The sequence below is a fragment of the Numida meleagris genome, chromosome 4 (assembly GCF_002078875.1).
Source record: "Numida meleagris isolate 19003 breed g44 Domestic line chromosome 4, NumMel1.0, whole genome shotgun sequence".
NCBI lineage: Eukaryota > Metazoa > Chordata > Aves > Galliformes > Numididae > Numida > Numida meleagris.
This window is the reverse complement of record NC_034412.1, coordinates 74,343,657-74,366,098: the sequence shown is the minus strand read 5'-3', so window position 1 is coordinate 74,366,098 and position 22,442 is coordinate 74,343,657. Positions and strand designations below refer to the sequence as shown.

Genomic DNA, 22,442 nt, shown 5'->3' with positions numbered 1-22,442 from the left:
GTGTCTGCCAGCTTCTACATTAGATTCCTGACCTGAGACTTTTTTTTTTTTTTTTTTTTAATCTTTCCAGCTTTTCAGGAACAGTGACTTACTACCCTTTCAGAAAACATAGAGGCAGTTGGAAGAGGGCACTTACTTTCTCTGCCAAGTAAAAGCAACGTGTTCACTGGATACACCTAAATTCAAGAAACCAATAAAAAAACCAAACCACTTTCCATTCAATTTGTTTACTCTGAGCAGCGCATTTTTACTACAAAATAATCAATTTGACATTCTTATTGCACACACTATTCAGTAGCCAATATAGAGCTGGAATTCAGTTTAAGTCTTTAAGCCAAACATCTGCTTGGAATTAATAACATACGAAGATTTTTGAAGTAAAATATCTACTGAATATTTGTCAGCTTCTTGTATTATGGCGACTCTTATTAAGAATTCACTACATAATTTACATAAGGTATGTAAATGTCAAAGAAAACAACGTAATTTTTAGTTTTAAAACAAATAAACATTTAAAATTTTCAGTGCTTTTATATGGATGAAAAATAGGTCTAAATTTTAATTTAGTCACAACAATATATTTAAGTGATTTAAATTAAAATAATTTTAAAGCTTTTTGTCTTCAAGATCAGAAAGAAGGAGAGGCAATTTTATATATTGAAGATGGAGCATTAACAGTAAAAAAATTTTGATAGAATTGCTACTTTAGAGAAGCATGTGGTATTAAAAATGTACATATTAGAACAGTGAGTGCTACAAGCAAATATTTTAGTTTTAAAACTGCAGCCAATTTTAAACAACCACAAAGTATGTCAGAGCATATACCTAGATATGCATTGAAACCAGATGACCTGAGAATATTATGGAAATATAGAAATAGCAGAGAAAACACTGCTAGAATGGAGACCTTCATTTTGTACTTTTTGTTGTTTTGTCACAGAAAGGTTAGCAATACCTTACAATGCTTCAACAGTTCAACAGAAACAGCAATAACATCTCTTCAAACAGCAGAAAATATAGTTCAAGAAAATAAAGGAACAGTTCTGAAATAAACATTCTACGCCCATCTACTACTTGTTATTTGTTATAATGAGCAGAACTGGAAAGACTACTGCTATGCCTTTTCTAAAGCAATTATAATCAGGCATAGTACCCAACGTAAATCAAAATGGAATCAGATGTAACAAACATACGGAGACCTCTAAAAATTTCAGAATTATATTAACTGTGAGATGTCATATTTATAATGCTTCTATATTGAGAAAGAGCAGGACACTGGGACTCTAGAAGACCCTGAATACTTGTTTCTGAATTCACTATGCCTATACCCAACAGCTTTTTCCATACTACTACAAAGGTCAAAACGGCGAAAAATACTTTGAAAACATTAATTGGCTATACTTGTAATAGTTACCTTGGACACTGGTAAAAATAACAGCTATTTCCACAGTTCTGGGATTTTTGATTGCATTTCTAATAGATACCCTATCTGTGTCACCAATGATCTTGTAATGAAAAGTCCTTGCTTCTGTTTTCTCACACATAAATCACTTGGGCTAAGCCAAGCCCAAGTTGACAAAGTTGACAAGAGCAATTCTTGTTTATTTAGCTACTAATGACCTGACTTCCCTTTTAGTTCAATCATTCAAATGAACAAGAGGTGAGGTACTACTCAGGAGATATTTGCGGTTTTTGTGCTTAAAGCTGTGAAAATGCAATAAAGCCCCCAAACACACAAGCTATCAATTATAAAGCCCTTTCTTAATATAAATACAAGAACATTAAAAGGCAAGCCAAACTGCTTTCATGTTGTGTATGTATGAAAAATGCATGCACATCATTTTCTTTAATCTCAAAAATTTCCCCTATTAAGGTAAGCCTAGAGCTCTAATAATGTTTACACGAAAGGATTAAATGCTAGGTTGTATAAGAGAACACCAAAACAATCAGAAATAATAACAATAACGTAAAGGTGTTTCTGTCAACTTCAGGAAATAAAAATCACTTAGTGTAGTACCTTCAGCATTTCTGTGCACTTATACAGCATCACTGATGGCTTACAGAAAAGGTAGAGATATTAAATTTTGCCTGCAGAGAAAGTTCTATAGAAGAAGCCAGACGTATTGAAACCTGTAGTTAACTAGAGTATCAATTTTAAGTTAAGATCAATCTTTTAATCTTGCTGAGACTATCTTTGACGGATAACACAATTTTCTTGGGTATATGCAATCTCAATTACTTTGTTTGGCAGGTATGCTGCTGAATCGGGCATTGCTACAGAAATACGTTGCTTGAATGACTGAATTTCAGAATATTGTTTATTGCTTTTCTTTATTTAGATTTTATAGGTGGAAGATTATGGATATATATAATTTCTCTGACATGGAAACAGCTTTTTAATTTTTACACTTCAATAAGAATATTGTAGAGAAAGAATAATGTAAACCTTACCTGCAACAAATAACAGCTTTACATGACAAAGCCAAATCCAGGAAATACTGCCTCACTCCAAAAGTCAAAGCATACTTCAGAGATTTACCGTCAATAATGAGAGCAAAATCATTTTCCTTCCTTAAAGCATCACCAAGAGTACTGCAATGATGGCTAAGCGTCTCCCTCGTTCCCTATTGCACAAAGAAAGTGTTATTTTTAATTCCTTCAATTTTTTAGTCTAAATATTCTTTCAGTGATCAGAAACTGTCAGCCACCTGAGGAAATTTCCTTTTGATTAAATTAACAAGTAAATAGTATGTTCATCTGGATTTAGGAAGCAGTATTATGTATTTAGCCTGCTTTGAGGACGGCAAGCTAGTTACAGCACAGCTATGCTATGGAGCGTCATGAAGAAAAAAAGTAATGTATTGTTCTATTTCTTTCTATGAATGGCCTTCATAGAGCTACAATATACAGTCCTTCACAGCTCAGAAGAAGGGCTTTGGAAGAGCAAGGAAGATGAAAGTTTTTGCTTATAAAGATTTGAATTTGACAAACATTCACATCCTATGAAAACAGCAATATCTAACTATATTAAAACAGGCTTAACAACCAAGCAATTGTGCTACTCCACTGATGTCAGGCATATGTATACAGAATTTGGTGTAATCACCTAAAAAGAAAACATCAAGAAGTAATTATAAATCTCAAATACTCTGAAACAAAACCCAACTTCACCTGTCTTCATGTGCTGACTGTGGTTTTTGCCTACTTAGTTTCTGCTGGCCTTTTAAAGGCTAACTGGTTTATCTGAAAGAAGATTAGGCTGTTGGGGAATTCTGTACTTCAGGTTTCTTGTCTCTCCCTCTGTGGAAACTCCAAGAGTAAGAAGGTGACATACCAAAAATTCTTAAAAATGACAGTAACTTCTGTAACTATTTTTCAGAGTGCCTTTGCTCACTGAGAAATACTGCAGTGCGCAAAAAGTACCAGTTTTACCTCATCTCCACAGACTACTCAGCTTCTGACAAAGCTTAAGCAACACAAGAGCCTGTAACTTCATATTATCCTCATCTATTGTTTCTCCTCATACATGCAGTATTAACTCTTGATTAAATTACCCTTAATTTTTTTTAATCACAAACAGACATGCTGCCAGGTAGCTCCAGGCATGACACAAATTAAAAACAAACAAAAAGAAACCCCAGGACAATACAAATTACTTTCCACAACTGTAAAACTGCCATATTTAAAATTCCTCTGTGGGCTTATGTGTAGCTGTATGCTGAAATCCAGTGCCTTCAACCATAAGCAGTGAAACATCCCTCTTTTATTGCTACACCATTTCCATGTAGTATTTCTCAGTCAATCTCACTGGTAATTAAACCACCTTCTACTTTCAGTTTCAAGTATTCTTAAGATCTCAATCAAAAGAATAAAGCTACATTATGTTTTCTGTCTGTAATTAGCAGTACTATGCTGACATTTAGCAGTCTGTTAAGCTAAGGTGGAGGCAAAAATCAAATCAAATTTCTTTTATATAAGAACTTTCAAGCAAAAACATTTTTTTTCGTGAAGCTAAGCAGATGTTCCTGGGAATAGAGATATAAAACAAATAATGCTGCAAAAAACAGAGATATTGAAATATTTCCTGGAAGTGGTTACACTTCTACCCCATCTAAGGGATGCTAAAGCGGGTGGGTGGGCATAGTGGAGTTATTTTTAATTCCATTAAAGAAGGGCATTGGTTCATATAAAGATCTTTTAATACAGCATATTTTTTTGTAAACTTAGTTCCCTAAGATGGGCTAGAAGTCTAAAATATTTTTTTGTCTCTAACTTCCTGTGTTTTGCATGCTAAGTTTGTATTAATGTCTACAGTGAGGAGAAATTTCCTTTTTAAAATGTTTTACATGTCTTAGGGACATGGGACTCTGCCTGTCCCCAGAGGATCAGTGTTGAGCTATTTTCTTTTTAGAAGCCATTGGTATGCAACAGCTATTGTGGCATCACTGTAACAGCAAGGTCAAGAACAATCCACCACCACTACTCTTTTTTCAGTACTGGGAGGAATGTGCACACCAAGGGAAATCCAACCTTCATCTGAGTCTATAAAAATCCTTATATAGCCATGAGGCTATATCCATACTTTGCAGAACCAAGGAGAAGAGAAACATCACAGCAATCATTCTCTAAACACACAGGTCCCACTACACTGTGGGGGCAAGGAAGTTCCGTGTGCTCCAAGATTGCAGCAGAATCACTACTTTAAGACTTCATGGTTCTCCTGTACTGAGAGAACTGGTTGCCCAGCAGCCCTCATGAGAGCACAGTTCCACTGCAAGATGGAGCACAGAGTCCCAGTATGAGTGGTGGATCTAAGATGCTAAGAAAAGCTTTGGCCATATTAATTAACAGATAATATTCCAGCCAATTATTATCACTTCATGTCAGTTGCCCTTGGCATACAGAAGAGAAATTGCATCCACTCTTTCAGCTGCACTGACTTAAGGTCCTGTGATCACAGCAATCCACTTCTCTCAACATCTCCTAAAGCCTGCTCTGCTCCCCAGTCAGAGTTTTCAACACCAGTTTTGACCCAAGGAGTTGCACTTGGAGTGGAGACTGACTCCCAAATCCAACCATAAAGCAAGGAAAAACCCACAGCAAGGAGACAAGGCATGTATTTACCGAACAGTGAAATAAAGACCATTAAATGAGGCAGAAAACTTTTAACGTAATCCCTTGTTAAACTATTGGCACAAAGTTCATTTACTATTATTAAAATAAACTGCCTCTTGCCCTGAAGTTGGTTGCCACATTTATCTGTTCCTGAAAAAGCAACTTCGCTTATTAGCACACACAGATCTGCAAGTGACCAGTTTGCAAATGCAATTTCAGTTGTCATGAAATCTGAGTCCCCTTGCATGTAATTTGAACTTCATGTGAGTAGAAAGGACCTCTTGATCTCTACACAATTGAAAAATTTCACTTTGAAACACTGTTATTCAGTATTCATATTCAGTTTGAATACCATTTCATATTAGATATCTTTCCTTCTTAAGCTATATTAACATATGTTTTTAAAAAAATAACGCTTAAAATAAATTTGACTTTTGAGGTATCACACTAAAAATGGTTAATGTGCAATGCCTGTTGGCTTCTGTGTTTCTATTGGATTCCTTTTAGCTGTTAAATAAAACTACCACATTATTTCATCACGTATGAAGAAACATACAAAACTGTCAAATCTTTGCATTCCAAATCCATTGATTTAGTACTGCAGTAGTTCTGAATTTCATCAGTTTGTGTAAATAATCTAAATGCAGTAAAGAAGCTCTCATGTTATAGATTGGTCGAGGAATGAAAAACTCATGAGTAAAGTTAAACCAAAATCTTTTTTCCTTCCTCTTTCTAAAAACAATGATCACAAATTTTCATAAGCTATTCAAATACATAAACCGAGAACAGAAGAGAACTGCGTTTCTTCATTAATATCACAAGCTATTTGTGAAAGAAGTTGCTTACTGTATCAACAGACTAGTTCCAAACATTAATCAAGAGCTTCTGCCTGTTCTGTTTTCAATTCTGATTTTATTTTCAATTTTATCAGGAAAGATATATCGGTTAAAATATTTCACATTTAAAATGAAGTCATCGAGATGTTCATGTTTCAACATTGAAAATGTGTTATTCTAAGTGGCTCAAAACATTTAAATAAGTACTTATTTAAAAAAAAAAAAAAAGTATTCCAAATTCCTGTTACAGCCTACTTTTACATACCACCACTGAATCCTTCAGTTAAGGCAATCCCCTCTTGCTGATTCTCATACTTCCCATTCACTTTTCCCTCCCTTTCTTTCCCTAAGTCCTAACCTGAGCTTAGTTTCAGGGTTTTCTCCTGAAGTCTCTTGGACAAAGGAAACTCTTCCGCTATTAACCTCATTTAAGATTCCCTGAGAGGAGAGCAACAGGAGTTATGTTTTTCCCCCTCAAGTATTCTGTAGGGACCAGCTTTAGAAACCAACTCAGGATTCATCTGTTTGGGTACTGCTAGGTGCTACTAGCAGCAAGTGAAGTTCCTGACTTTGTACTCGACTGGACAGAATCATTCCACTATACGGAGTAAGCTTGGTTATCATTCTGGAGACCATTTCTGTAGTAGTTATAATCTATTTCTGGCAGCTTTAGTCAAATCTTGCAGTTACTCAGTTATCTTTGAAAAAAGTGATATTAACTGTGAATACTAAATAACAAAACAACACTCTCTCCCCAGCAATGACTTTAGCAGAATTTTCTGTATGTGTCCAGATAAATGGAAATTCCAAGTTTTCAAGCCACTTCAAACATGTGATATCTGGATATTTTATGCAGAAAAAAAGGGACAACATTCTATCAACTTAAAACTTTGCATGTTTTACTCACATCAAGAGAGCCTTCATTTATAACAATCAGTCCCATGTTCTTTCTCAGAAGTTTACAGGAGTGACCTATTAAAAACATTTTATTCAACAGTTAGTTCCGCCAAATCCACTGTAACATAACATAGCATTATTTTTTCTTTAAGTGACAAGAATTAAAATAAGAGTTCCCCAGCTGAAGACACTGAAAAATTAGTCATTAGTATTTTGCATTCTATAAAAAATAGTGATATGTGCAGTAAGTCAGAATAGTTAGAATTTTAATTGTTGCAACTTGTGACTGCTGTTTCTCGTCCTTCTTCTGAGCAACTCTGAATAACGCACATACTTTCTGTAAATCCCCCTCAGGTAGTTGAAAACAGCAAATAGATCTTCCATAGCATTGGAAATTTTTTGAATGCAAGTTGCATTTCATATAAAATTTGCATATAAATTTTCCCATTCTTTTCTGTTATTTGATGCTTTAAGAATTTATGCTATGAACTAATTATGCAGGCTGCCAGGGCGAATAAATCTATGCTATTATTCAGAATTAAAATGAAAACACTGGTATGACATGTATTTCCTCAAACCTCAAGGATTGGAGAAATGATGAAAATAACCTCCGACCAACCATCTCATGGGCAAATATAGATTTCTTCAAGATTAAATATAGTAATAGTAATAAAAAGAGCACATTTATCAAAATTATTTTTTAGAGTAAATTTAGGCTACTGTAAGGAGTACTGAGTCTTACATTCAGTTTTCATGTATTACTATTTAAAAATACAGATTTATTACTGCTTAATTTAGTTAATTCATTATTCCCTTTCTCTGTCCCTAAAAATACAAGGAAACAATAAAAGGAAATCTCTGACTGATGGTAAAAGTTTACTTCACAAACTATGTGCTTTACTTTAGCTAAGATCATGGTTCCTATCAGCTTTCCTTGAAAGAAGGAAACATACAGAAAATAAATACTTATATTTTGTTAATATTATTCCTTCTCATTTTTGTCCTCCTCTCTAGGATAATACAAGCTTTTTGTGCTGTTATTGTTGCAATGGGGAAAAAATGATTATTACCCACTCTCCTCCTACCAGGCACTGAAAAATGAATTATTATTTAAATTCTCGAATGCCATATAGTAGATTATTCTACAAAATACCTTTCCATTCTGAAAACAATTTTACTCCAGTAACTTCTGTAATTTCTAAATCTATCAACAAAGCCATCAAGTAAGTGCAATTGTAATACCGATGTTAATGGCAGTCTCTTGTTTGTCCCCAGTAAGTATCCAAATTTTTATGTCAGCTTTCATCAGTGTTTCTATGGTCTCAGGCACTTTGTCTTGTAGTTTATCTTCAATTGCTGTTGCTCCAAGCAGCTGAAGATTCTGTGAACATAAAATATTCAGCACATGAAGTTTTTCCAGTTTAAATTCAGTTTTAATCTTTTAGTCTTTGGTTTAATATTGCATATTTATGATGAAATTAACGTTCTTAAAATGAACAGGGGATATTTTTAAGAGTCTTCCACACATCTGTTTAAATTGTTCATGTATATAAACTCAAGTCCCACAACTGACTGAAACTGTATGTTCTCACCTTTCTTTTTGATTGATTAAACACTCAATTTTTTTTCAGGCTCTAAATTTTATGAAGTTTCATCAATGTAATCTCCCAGTTTTTAAAAACAACAACAACAAAAACAATACCATCACAAAAAAAAAAAAAACTCAAAAAAAACCAATCCCCCCACACATTGAGAAAAATAGCCAAACTAAATAAAAAGAAACCGAACAAGAAACCTGCACCAAAAACCAGGAAAAAAAATGCAACCAAAAGTCAAAACTTCAAGCAATATCTCATGAATGTCTTCTGGTTATCCACTTAAGAGCTACAGGAACCTCTTCTGCTGAGGCAGTGAATTTAAACTGCTCTGGGCTATTCCAGTAGCAGTACTGCCAGGAACTGAAGGGAAGCAATGACGGCTCTGCTATGGTGAGGCTACATCTGGGTATCACCTCCCCTTCTGGGTCTCCAGTGCGAAAGATACTGAAAAAATGGAGCAAATCCAGTGCAGAGATACATAAATAAGTTTAAATGTGTGATTCTAATTTTGTCTTCTGCTAAATGAAGAGAGCTTACAGAAAAGCCATCATCCTCGATGACACGCACAGTGTAAGAACAAGAAACAATAGTCATATTCTGCAAGAAAAGAAATTTAAATTCAGAAAAAGGGGAAGAAGAATAGCTCAGCACTAGAAAATTGCCTAGTGCAGATGGGAAGATTCCCTCAAAATTTTATTAAAGTGCTGGGCAACTTGATCCAGCCCTGAATTAGCCCTGCTTTGAGCAAGCGGTTATGACTGGATGACCCTCTAACCTTAACTTTTCTCTCAACTAAGCAGATGTTTATTTGTTAGCTACTTTACTCCACAAAACAGCAACCCTGAAAAAAAAAAACCAAAACCTTTACAGTAGCTCATCTCAAATATCAGTACATCCCAGGAAGTAAGTTATTTGCTGTCAAAACTTGACAAATTAATCTTTCCTTCATTTCAATCATCTGAGGGCTATATGACATATCCATCAGTATAGTGCTATAGCTTTTTCTATCAAAGCACTATTTGTCAGCTACTCAGATTTCATATTATATGAAGAAATCCCCAGAAAACTGCACATACTTTCTCAATTAGTTCATAGCTCTCCTCAAGTTTGAGTGCTCTGTTTTGTATAGCTGTAGAAGCACGGTGATAGACATCTAACCATTCTTGATAATCACTTTCTGAAATCTCAGCCACAGCAAAACACAAGGTTCTCAAACCTAAAGAGAAAGCAGATAGTAAATGATAGAATATTTGTTAGTTCTTTCCTTGATATAGATACAGTGAGTAACTACTACAAGCTTTTTTTTCCATTTTATTTGCTTATGTCTGATTTTCAGCATATTGCTGCATGTTTTGAAGAAATTTGTTCCACGTATCTAAAGCAAAAAGTATTATAAACTTAATTAAATGCTGCTATTATGAAAAGCAAAAAAATCTATAATGAAGGTTAAAATATATCATCATGTTAGAATTTTCCCTCTTTCACACTTCCCCAAATACCCTTAGAAAGTTCTGAGCTGAAATTTGAAATTCACCATATAGAAGCCAAATCTGAACCTCATCAAATTTTATTTTCTCACCTCACAGATTTTCTCAATATTCCAAATAAAATAAAAATAAAATAAAACCTTAAAGTAAAACCTTTGTATACAGGCAACATTTTGGGATTTTATTTAATCTTTGTAGTAGTTATTGAGTAATAATATAATTTTTCCTTCAGCAGAAACTTAGACTGAACACTGCAGTGAAAATTTGAGGCTGTAAAATTACAAAAAAACACCCCACCATATATTTTCCGACCACACAGATTTAATTTCAGTTTAAATAGACAGGTATGTCCCAACAGTTTGTTTTCACATATCATGAGATTCTTGTGGTTCCACAGCATGAAACTGGATTAACTCTTTATATATGGAGAAGAGTGCAGCTCTAGCCAAATGAAGTCTTTGAAGCCAGAATTTGCAGGCAGGGAAGTTCAGGAGGGGTATAGGCAAGACTACTGAAGCACCCTTGGGCATTTACGCACTGTTCTCTAGGAGGTGGGGAGTGTCTTAACCAGGGATGGACAAACACAACCTTTATTTGTTCACAAGTTTCCGGTGTGCACAGATCAGCACCAACAGCAATCTTGAAATGACCAAAGAAGCTTGACGTGGCATAAAACATGAATCTTAAATGAAAGACAATTAAGTAATTTTGTCAGAATGTAAACCATTTGTATTCCTAATACGCTGACAACTGACTGCTATGAGGATCACAGCTTCTTACCACCTAGACCCAAAGAATTAACAAATCAAATGAATTACCATTAATATTTTTGTTTAAAAAGGATATGTTAGCAAGATTCAAATTAATGAATATGAGGTAAGAAGGGGGAGGAAAAGAATTTATGACTAACAGTAATAGTATTTCCACAGTTCCTTCAAAATATTTTACACAGATGATGAAATAAAGATATTAACACATATGAACAAACTCATCTTTCAAGGCTTTTTTTTTTTTTTTTTTCAATTCAGAGTGTAATAATATCTTTAAAATGAAAAGAAGCCTTTTAAATTAATTTAGAAGAATCTTCCAAGTAGAAAGTAGCAGAGTATCATTAAGTCTGCTTCATAACAGACTGGAACAACAACACAGAAAAATCATACACTTTCTCTATTTATCCAAGCAGGCATTAACACTCAAGCTTAGTAAATGCTTAAATATAAATGCCAGCCATGCTAACCACTTCATTTTTGAACACATCAAGAGTATGCAGCAAATGCCAAGGACATACTGTACTGCCACATGAAAGGCTACACGAGAAACTTTGCAACATCACTGGCTGCAATTTAGATCTGATGCAAAAATAAATACCAATTTCATTAATCGATTCCAGAGAGAAGTACTTTTTTCTTTCTTTATTTTTCCTCCAGAGTGAATTTAGTGTTTTTGAAAGGTTAGCAATTCACTTCTGAACAGTGTATCTTTTCATCTGGTGAAAAGAAGGATACAAAAAGCACTTGAACAAACTTCTTAACACTAATACGTATCTTCCCTGGTTTTAAAGAAGGGCAAAATCTTTCGCTTTCTATTTTGATTTCCATCAGTCCAATCTGAGTGCTAACAAAACAAACATTTTATTTAATAACTGGTTGTTTTTATCAATCATCTTAATTTCATAGTCTTAAATTTTACTTACTGCTCTTATTTCATAAGCCTTAATGGAATAACTGCTTTGAAAGAGCAGTTGTTAAAAAGTAGCATATGGAAAACCAGTGATTATAATTCCCCTTATTGTGACTGGTGACAGAAATAATATATTGTAAAGCTGCCTTAAAAGCAGTATGCTAATCATAACCAAGCATCTTTTCCTTTTCCTATGCACCATCCCTACAACATTCCTTGCGTGACGGGAGATTAAACCTACAAAGAAACAAAGAATCGTGCAATGTGTTTGTTCATTGGAAAAATGTATTCTGTTTTAAAAGCCTAAAATCACAAACCTACTACTAAAGATTCTTAGGAAGACCATTACCTTTTTTGGGATGCAAAATTAAAACATAATTTTCTAACTTAACATTACAGCAACATAAGATTGGAAAACTGCATTGAACAGTAAGGAAATTCTGCATTTGCACTGTCTTACCTTCTGTAGCAAACTGCTCTAAATGTTTTAAGGTGATTTCTTTGTATTTTGAACTCTCAGCAAGGCGATCATAAATTACAGTATCCTACAACACAAATAAAATGAATGCAAACCAATTTAAAAGAAAAAATATGTTTTCTTGTGTAGCCAATAAAAATAATGCAGGAAAAAATGGCAGAAAAAATAAGCAACATCTTATTAATTTATTTCAGAATAAAAACCAAATATTTAAATTACATCATAGCAGAATCTGCAGATTTATCTACTACATGTTTTGCTGTTATTTTGCTTCATTTTGAAAAGTACAGTATCTTTCCCGTGCAGCCTTTTGATCTCTTTAATATTAAGAGGAAGACAGCATTTTAAACCCCAAACGTAAATTAGTTTTTCATAACTGACATTTTAAGGCTTTTGTAACCACCTTGATATACAGAATGTTAATGATAGTTTCTTATCTCCTCTTGAGAAGATATGGAATGTACATTTATATTCAATCACCTTTATTTTTTTGAACCATTCGGGAATTAGATTTGCATCATCCTCTGATCAAACTTGAATTTAGATAATGAACCAAGATCTAATAAGCAACTCTGTAATTCCCATATACAGTATGATTAGGGTACTTTCTTCCCATAGAGCCTATTTTCAGGAAGACTTAGAAGTAGCCTAACACTGATGAGAGGTTAAAACTCCCATGGTAGTCTTTTATGGCAGATTACTATTTCCACCTAGTGACTCATGCTCAGCTACTCCAGCAAGTAAATGATACATTAAGCAATACCTTCAATCATTTTCTTGGAATACAGAAAGAAACAATTAATAGAAAGTATAAAAGTATTCAGTCAAAGTACAGAGAATAAGATGAATGGGTCTCTCTTACCTTCATAGACAGTAAAACAAGGAATAAATTAGTCCATCCCACTAAAGAACTACACAATGGAAATATGTACAATGAAAAAGTTATCAACACTCCTCCCACATCTCTCACCACTTTCCATTCTTTGACTACAGTTCTTCTAACTTTCTGCATGCATATTTGCATTGTTAGCATATGTTCTTTGACAGAGTGAAAATATAGTAAAACTCACAGCTCCTTTGCAGTAGAGTCTTAACTTTCCTGTTGGTGTGCGAACTATCACCGACATTCTCTTCCTAGAGCTGAAAGAGAAATAAGCACCCAGTAAGCAGGTGGTTCATAAACATAAATATTTACCAATGTTTTCCCTAAGGCTATCAATATTTAAATTATAAAATACAGAGGAAAAGAAATAAGGCCTATCTTTTCTAAATGTTGTTCTCAGGTGACTAGGATGGACAAACAGGTTTTGCTGCCTAAAGTTAATGTAGTCTTCCCAAGCACTTCTTTGTAGATCTTTTTCCTGCAAAAAGAATTCAAGAACTGTCATCTTTATGTTGTCTACTGATCACAATGAAAGCATCCTATGACACAAAGCATTTGTGGCCAGGACCACAAAGACCTTCCTTACCAGCTAAATGGAAAGAGTCTCTAGGCCTCTGCATTGCGTTACTGTCAACAAATACTTCAGAGTTTAATTTATTATGCAGTGTTTTGAGCAAACTAAGACTTGGAAGGTGCCGTGCTTAATGTTAACTACCCTCTATCTCTCAGTTGTTAATGACCGAGAAGTACTTTTTCTTTCAGTTCTAATAATTGTGATCATAGTAGGAATGAGAAAAAAGTGTGGACAAGATGGTCACCTTTGCTTTCTGTTTTCCCTTTGAGTTTCTCCAACAAGCCTACTTTAGATTCAAGTTCATGTCCAGCCAAAATGTGTATTTATACCACACTTCTTTCAAGCTTCAATTTTTAAAATAAATCCACAGAAACTGTTTAGGGAACAAAAATAATTTATCATGCATATAGTTTACAGTAAAATACGCAAAACAGATGGAAGTAAATGGTCCTTTTATAAGTTCAGTTCCTGTTAGGAATTGGATCTCATTTATAGATCATCAAATAGCATTATTGTACAGTAGTTCAGACTGCCAAGGAAAACATCCTGTAAGTGAAATATATGAAGACAGGTTGAAGAAAGAATTTTTAAAATTGCTCAATTGACTCAATATTATCTTCAAGAAAATATTTTTTTTGTGCACTTTGTTTCAACTACTGATTTGAATAGCAATATTTAATTGCATTTCTCCTATGATTACTGCGTAAGAGAACATAAAAACATATTCACTGCTGCAACTATTTCGTATTTCACCTCTAATCTAAAAAATCTCAGATAATCAAGATCTCATAAGCCCTTAGACTCCAGTTGGGCATCTGCTAAGAAAATCATTGAGAAATTCAGATAACCTAAACTACACTTATGTTGCCTACAATAAAGGCAACTTCTGAGATTCACTTTGCTTCCTGGCAAAAGGAATGATTGTTTAGCCTATAGCTATCTTAATTTATTATATCTGCCTGGATGTTCAGTTAAAACTGTGGAGGCACCTGTTATTTATGGTTTGTTTTTTCTAAAATGTGCACATGTATAAAAAACTGTTTATATACACATACACACAAACACACACATTTATATAACGTATCCACCGTTGACAGCTACTAACTAAGCAGTCATGTAATACCAGAAGACTGCAATCTGAAGTTCTGCATATAGCTGCATGCCTACCAATCTTCTAAAGATGTATTAGAGAATAACCAAGGTTTTCCTACAGCTTTCTGAAATTTGAGTTATGAAGACAGATACCGAACTGCAGCTGAAATACATTTCTCATAGTAAAAGTGCAAGAAAGCCAACTGGCAGGACTTACTGTCAAGGACTTCTAACTTTTTATGTGTCTTTTCACTGTAGTGACGGTACTATTTACATTTTGTGGTTAAACACAGAAACCAAAAAATTGCACTACTGCACATAATTGTCAGTGTGATAACTATTTTTATTTTTTTTTTTTGCTTTCTTCACATAGGAGGTAGAATAGTTGGTAAGTTCCATGGAATTGCCATGAGATTACAGATGGCCAGAAGCATCACAAGGTGACAGAAACACTCTTGATGAGCCTCATTACTACATAATGTCTACCTCAAGTTTAAGAAAAATCATCAGAGTTTAACCACACAAACACAGAAAACAAACAGTGCTACCTACCCAGGTTTGATACCTCCTCTGTTAGCAATTTGTTCTTTTTCTACAATTAAAAGTATCCCTCTTCAGTCAGAAAACAGAACAGAGATCTCAAATGCTCCAGAAGGCCTTATGTTTGCCCCATAAAACAGCCAAAGCAATGTGTATTACTCATAAAACTGATCAGGTGTGGGACTAGTCAAGCTCTTGATGCATTTCAGACAAGTTACGGTCTCTAGATCAGACGCTTTACCCTGTAACTAACATTGAAGACATCTGCCGGAATGTGGAGACCTGCTCCAGGGATGCAGGTGAAAATTAGCAAATTAAATAAATAGATGGTGCATATTCCAGATATGGAAAGATAATTATCAGTGAAATTAATTATAGTGCTAAGATTTTAATCCATTTCACTAATCTAACAAGCAGGAACAATCAAAAACTCCATCAAGAGCACTGCTGGTGTAATGGCATGTTGCACTGAGGAGCAACCTGTGCACTGACAACAGAGATTTCACATACTCAAATTTATACTTGTTTTGCAACTGTCTACCTCGTTAGGCAAAAAGACAGTGCATGTACTTAGCACTTGGCAGCAGAGGGTCTGACAAAATGGTGTCTGACATGGAAGTGTGTATGAAAGAAAGACGTGGAATTGAATGTGAAAAAAACCGCACCCGCTGACATTCATTGGCACTTGCTGAACATCTACGGAGACCAAACAGTGGATGCGAGCACTGGCTTGTCTAGGAAGATAGTAAGAAATTTGTCTGCATTTCTGCTGGGGAAAAAACACCTTAGAACACCTGGAAACTCTTTGCTCAGGAGTGTTAACTGTTACAGATTACTCCTCTGAAGGTACATACTCCTACCCACACAGTTTGCGTTGGATTTTGGAGCAAAAATTTCTCCTGCTGTGGAACAAGGGTGACCTCTAGTGCTTCCAACAAGTCAGTTCCAAACAAAGCTAAACACAGAATAAGAAGAAAAACAGCAATAGAAAGTGAGCGCTTGGTAGATTTGAGTTATCGGTATCCACTGAAAACCTTAATTCTCCAAAGGCTAAGATTCAAAAATCCGTTCTCCATAAAGTATCACTGTTTAAAACACTGTTTTAGACTGGTACAGAATTTTGAAAAGATATATGAAATTAAGATGAAGATCAAAAGCAGGAACAAAGTAGGAATCCATCACAGCTATTTCATGAATAAACTTTTACAGATGTCAAACTAACAATAATATAAAAGTGGATGTGCTACATGCTTGCTGAATTTCCAGAACACAGTATGAAAAAGAGTGCCTACAGGAAAATGAAATCATGGCATAAGTCTGACAATTTTCAATTATGTCCTCTATAATACATATGAAAATATTAATTAATGTTAATTGCAAGCAGTCATTAAAATACATTCAAAACACTAAAGATATGTTTGTTGCATTGTTTTTTTTTTCCCACTCTGCAGATTTTTTTCCCACATTTAACATTATTTCTATTATTATTACAACCATAGGCAACTGTCTATCTTCAGCCCCATCATTTCTATTCCTTTGGAATTTACTTATTGATCCATCTAAATCTTCAAGGTAAGCTCAAGTGAAACAAAACAGGACAGGGAAAGGTAAACAATGGTCACTTTACGCAAGCACAACTACAAGATACCATTCTAAAAAAAAAGAAGAGCTCCGACATAGAAATTTCTTCCCCATCCTGTGCCAAAGTAAGCAACAGGACTACATCAATACTTAAAACACAAACTGCAATTCATGGATACAATTAAAACAAACTTACATTACATATAAAACTGCATGTTAATCAGGATCTTTACAATTCCAACAGCTTTGACAAGTATTTTTAACTGAAAGCAAAGTATGTGAAAACTCACTTTCCTATCTAATCAATCCCCTAGGGATGCAGATCAGAAAAGAATGGACTTCAATCTGGATTATCTATATGAGTCAAAAACATGTATATGCAAAGCCAAGTGTAAAATGACATTCTATCAGACAAAGCAAACACAAATTGTCTGTAGCACTTGAGGCTTCCCCTTGCTTCCAAATATAGATTTCAAAACATCAGATAATTCTAGCACTTTCAAGAATATATTTAATTTCAAATATTTTATTTTGCTGTCTTTTCACATCATTTTTTGAGGTTTTGAGAGCAAATGTTTTTGGAACCGAGCAAAAGCAGAAGTGAAAAATATTACCCAAAAAGATAACAAAAATATGTCTCTGAAAACATTTTGTAAGAAGAACAGAAGTGTAATCTTAATCACATGCATTACTTTGCCTCATCACTTATTACAGGAATAAAAGCCAAGCCTGTACGGTTTGCCTGTAAGAATATGAAAAAACATTAATTTTTATCCATGATAAATTCAATGTATTTTCCCAAATAGACATTAAGTGCTTACCTAGTAAATTCTAGCACATTTAGCAGTTCATATCTTTCTTCATGTCCCAACTGAAAAACAAAAAAGGTGAGAATTATTACAAAAAACCTAAAGCAGAAGAATCAAAGAAAAACAAACATCTGGATATGTACCATGACACAGTTATTCAGTAATTATTTAATATGGTAACAGTAAATACACCAAACTGTAATGTGTCTCTGAAGTACTTACAGACTCTATAATTACTGAGTCAGGTGTCCTTCCAGTGAATACAAAACGAAGATGTCTGGCTGCTCTGACCAATGCTCCTTCATCTGCAACAAATCAATTAGCAATACTTTTTTACAAGATGTACGAAAAAACTGTTACTTTGCCCATGATTTAATGGATGCTTTTGATTTTGCCTTGCTTTGTTCTCTCTTGAATTCAAGAACTGTCTATGAACCAGAGTAGGCTTGAACTAGACCTTTTGTGCTATACTTTTTTCCTCACTCTCAAAGGATCTTATCACTATTTTTATCTCATTGAAAACATTTTTTGTTCATTTTTGATTACAAAGTCTTTGTTCTAAAGTCCATGGTTACCAAGTACAGAATAAGTTTACAATCAAGGACATACATTTATGTTCCAGTTTGATTTTAATTTGCATTTGAGCAGTTCCTTCAGACATGCACAGCAATCTAATGACAACTTGGGAAAGCTACATTGTTAATCACTCTTTGCCCTTGCATAATCTGCACATATTTTCTAAAGCAAATCAGAAGTCTAAGTTCCTATTTTTTTTTTAATACAAAACAGTCTAGCTGATACCTACTCTTTTTTGAGGGATGCTTTCTTTTTTAATTTCAGAAGATACTTAAAAAAAAAATTAATTTTACATAAAATTTGCATGTTGAGCATTTACTTTATGTTTTCTCAGTTACTTGAGTCTCACCTGGAGATGCTGCTTGATATATAATCTTATCACCTTCTCTTTCTGGAACTGCTGTATGACACACTGCCATCATCGTCAAAAACTCACATATTATAGGTGCAGTTGGCTAAAAAAATGCAGAAAATGATTAACAATTTAATCGATAAGTAACTGAAATGTAATTATAGATATGGACAAGCAATAACCAATAAAATGTTAATGGATGATTCCTCTCCTTTTAACATCAACAAATAAGCCAGCCAGATGTTATCTATATCAACTTCAGCATGCAGAGTAACTTCTCGCTTGTGTGCTTCAATATTGGCTATACAGATGGAGTTTATATAATTTGCAATCATACAATCAAAAATGAAAAAACAGAAACATAGAATAATTATAGGGAAGGCAAGTCTGAATGATGAAAATGTAAAATGATTTCACAGCTAATTCTTATTATTCACTGAAGACTCCTTTGATTGCAGCTTTTTTATTAAAACAATTCCTTCTTGCATTACTTTTGTCTAACACCGTATTTATTAACATACTTTTTAAGAACCTTTGGCAAGATGTAGTAACTAAACCTGTAAGTTGTGGAAAAAAAACCACAATGTCAGGCAGCTAGTTTTTAAAAGGAAGGTATTAAGATAAGTGTCTCAGACACTTCAAAATCTGCAAAGCTTAAAGAATTTCAAATAGTTTAACCAAGAGAGGGAAAAAGAATTTATCTAAGCAGAAATAGCTGATTGTTTTTGACTAATTAGAACTAAAAGATACATTAGTACAGATTAAGTTTGCAAAATGAATGAACTGACTCCCAAATGACTGTTCAAAGGAAACCATTGCATTTCCCGTAAATAAGCTCAAAGCAGTCACCTCAATCAAGGTTTCTCATAGCATATATGCAGTATCTGTGATCAGTGTTAGACTAAGCATGTCAACAATGAAGATAAAATTATAATTATTTAATAACACAGTATCTGAAAAACTAGCTTAATTCCACACTGAAACACTAATGAGTAACTTACAGAACTCAAATGAATTCAAAGCTCTTCATAACCAAATGTGAGCAGGTTTGTCCTCTCATACTGCAGGCCCCCAGATTCTTTAGGGTGTCTTCAAAAGGCTAAAATTACAGATTCTATTCCAAATCACTTACAAATACATTTAACATACATTGTTGAAATTGGTTTGAAATTTCAAAGGATCTTGCTCACATTATATACACTTAATACTATATATCTACCAGAAAACAGATGTTATTTCCAGATGGATCTAATTAACATGTATCAGCAATGAATAATATGAAGGTATTCACGAGGGCATGCTGATTCTGTATGAGAACATAATTTATTTTCCCTCAAAGGAAAACACTGACTCACTAAAAGCAACACTGAGAATTCAGAAAACAATGGTAATTGTTTCTGTATCACTTACATGATTATTTTGAAGATTCTCCAGTAGTGATGAGTCACTAAACATTTTTTCATCTCCACTTTGTGAACCCTGCCTAGAAATAATTTGGTAAAAGAGAGATCACCATTAGCATATACATAAAAATTCATATGCAAATAATCCACATTACTGTGCTAAGGTCAAACACGAATTTTGGTTTAAGATCTTACAATAATGGCTACAGTCACATATGGTGCGATGAATGAAGGGAAAAGGAATTTGTTACGAGTCAAGGTTTATCTAATTTTAAAAAACCTTATAGAAATACACTCAAATCCGGGTATGTTTTTCTGCTCACTTCAGATAACACAGGATAAAGTTTTCAGTGCAAGACTGGCTTCTTTTTATCTGATCTCCATAGATGGAGATTACTGGAGGGACTCAGAACAACATATACCTGAAGAACTTAAATTTCTTAAGAAATTAACAGCTTCGGCGTAGGTTTGCAATATTTTTGCAGAAAAGAAAAGTCAGGTACCTGAAGGAGTAAGCAAACTAAGTTGAGACATTATGGAACAGACATTCTATTTGTTTCCCATTACTCATGGCCAAAATAACCTAAACTGATGTATAAAGATACAGAAGTAAGGATGAAGTAGCGAAGGACTGAAGAGACACTAGGTGGAGACAGTCCTTGAGAAACATAGTCTTATACTAACTTTCATATTGCAGAGGTCTTCTGGCTGAAGTAGCTATTCCTAGAAAGACTTGTTATGTCAACTGATTGCTGAGTATCAAGACAATCCACCTGAGTTTGAACCTCAGTGAAACAGAACAGTTCTGAAAAATGAACGCACTTAGAGGAAAACATTATTTTCATTTGGTTAGGATTTTGCCCTGTAGTGATTTAAGTTGAAGGATAAGCCACATTTGTCTCAAAGGCACTCTAAAGATCTTTTATGAAAACCAAAAAATTGAGCTGTTATAGTCCTGAATTACCATGAAGGAACAGAAAATGACAGCATTCTCTATAACTACTCAAGGACTGCTTTTTCCAAAAGCCTGTTATAAAGTGAGAAATTCAAAGCATCCTCAATCACCAAGATTTTATTTATCTATTTTAAATGCAAAGCAGCTGTGCCAAATGATATCAGTTTCATACACATTAAATTTATTTATAAATTTCAACTGATTGATTAAAAGTTTTAGACTGAACAACTTCAGGATATTTTTCAGATTCTCAGTACTAAGACTGAAAAACACTTGTAGGTATAACTGCATTCCAGTTAGAAAATATTTCTAATACAAAAAAATATATATTTAAAAGCTTTTGAATTTGGTACATTATTTTAAGTCTAGAAATATTAGTCAAGCAGATTTTTTAATTACAACAGATTTACATACAAAAAAGAATTTTCCTGAGGATTTTGATTTGTGAATATTTACATGACATTCATAGCTTATAAAGTACTGCCTTTTTTTTTTTTTTTAACTACTGCTCAGGCATTGGTTCATTCATTGTGCCATGTGATTATAGAAGTTTTGATGTGTATTAGTCAAACACAGTCTCATTCCACAAATACCTTACACACAGGCATGCTTTATTTCATTTAAGCACTGTATTAATGAAACCTCTCATTTGCACACTCATTAAGCACAGTTGTACATTTGTAATAAACAACTTGCTATAACAAATATGGATATTCAGGTCAAGTAAGATACATGCATCTTTTTTCAAGTGCATAGGGGCATCATTCTTGGTTTTTTGTTGTTGTTTTTTTTTTTTTTTAAATTTTAAGAAAAAATGATTAATTCTAAGCTAGGGAATTTTTGAAATGTAAGACGACAACATATTACACAGTTTTGTGTGACATATCTTACCATGACTTTCAACAAATACAATACAATAGTTCAAAGATTTCAAGTGACTTTTATCCTTGATTTACCTCAGTTTATTTTGAAAAAGTCTGTAAATAATTAGCTTAAGAAAGAACAATGAAGGAAGCGTAAGGCATCATGAACAAGGTAACAGAAAGGAAATCAGGACTCCGTCTTTGCTGAGAAGCCCTGTTAAGAGATTGTGTCCTCAAATGAAACTGTTATCTCAGTTTCAGTAAACAATTAAGTAATGGTAATACTCTAAAACTATTTGCAGGAAACAAAATATTAACAGTAACTTACATATTTTTTACTCTCAAACATGATTTTTCATACATGTTAGGGATTAGTACTAAGCTGTTATTAGATAACAGCAGAAAAGTGTGATCAAAGTTACCACAGTACCAAGTACCTTTACAAATGACAAAACTTTCTTCAATAAACAATTTGGATTTGTCCAGGATTACCAGTAGGATACCTCAGTGACCCTATTATCAATTCTATTCCAGAGTACAGATCCTAATGCCACAGAATTCTGATGGCATAAATTTGTGTAAGACTTGGTTGGGCTGCATCAACTTGAAGATAAAATGACTTTTGAGTAAAATATTTTGCATTTAGCTGTGTTTCTGAAAACCTCACTGTTTTTAAGCTTCAATTTTAAACAAATGTCACATACTACATGATTCTGAGAGCTT

General features: G+C 33.9%; 1 protein-coding gene across 6 annotated transcripts in view; it reads right to left on the bottom strand.

Moving 5' to 3' along the window:
- Positions 1-22,442, bottom strand: part of ATP8A1 (ATPase phospholipid transporting 8A1) — a 95,585-nt gene that overhangs the window by 34,400 nt on the left and 38,743 nt on the right. For all 6 annotated transcript variants that reach the window (XM_021394113.1, XM_021394112.1, XM_021394114.1 and 3 more), the window contains 10 exons: positions 19,909-19,981; positions 18,496-18,601; positions 17,793-17,875; positions 17,583-17,632; positions 13,162-13,231; positions 12,074-12,158; positions 9,523-9,662; positions 8,091-8,229; positions 6,859-6,923; positions 2,452-2,624 (listed from right to left, as the gene is read on the bottom strand). In XM_021394113.1, coding sequence (XP_021249788.1) covers positions 2,452-2,624; positions 6,859-6,923; positions 8,091-8,229; positions 9,523-9,662; positions 12,074-12,158; positions 13,162-13,231; positions 17,583-17,632; positions 17,793-17,875; positions 18,496-18,601; positions 19,909-19,981 — 984 coding nt within the window. The remainder of the gene's footprint in view (positions 1-2,451; positions 2,625-6,858; positions 6,924-8,090; positions 8,230-9,522; positions 9,663-12,073; positions 12,159-13,161; positions 13,232-17,582; positions 17,633-17,792; positions 17,876-18,495; positions 18,602-19,908; positions 19,982-22,442) is intronic.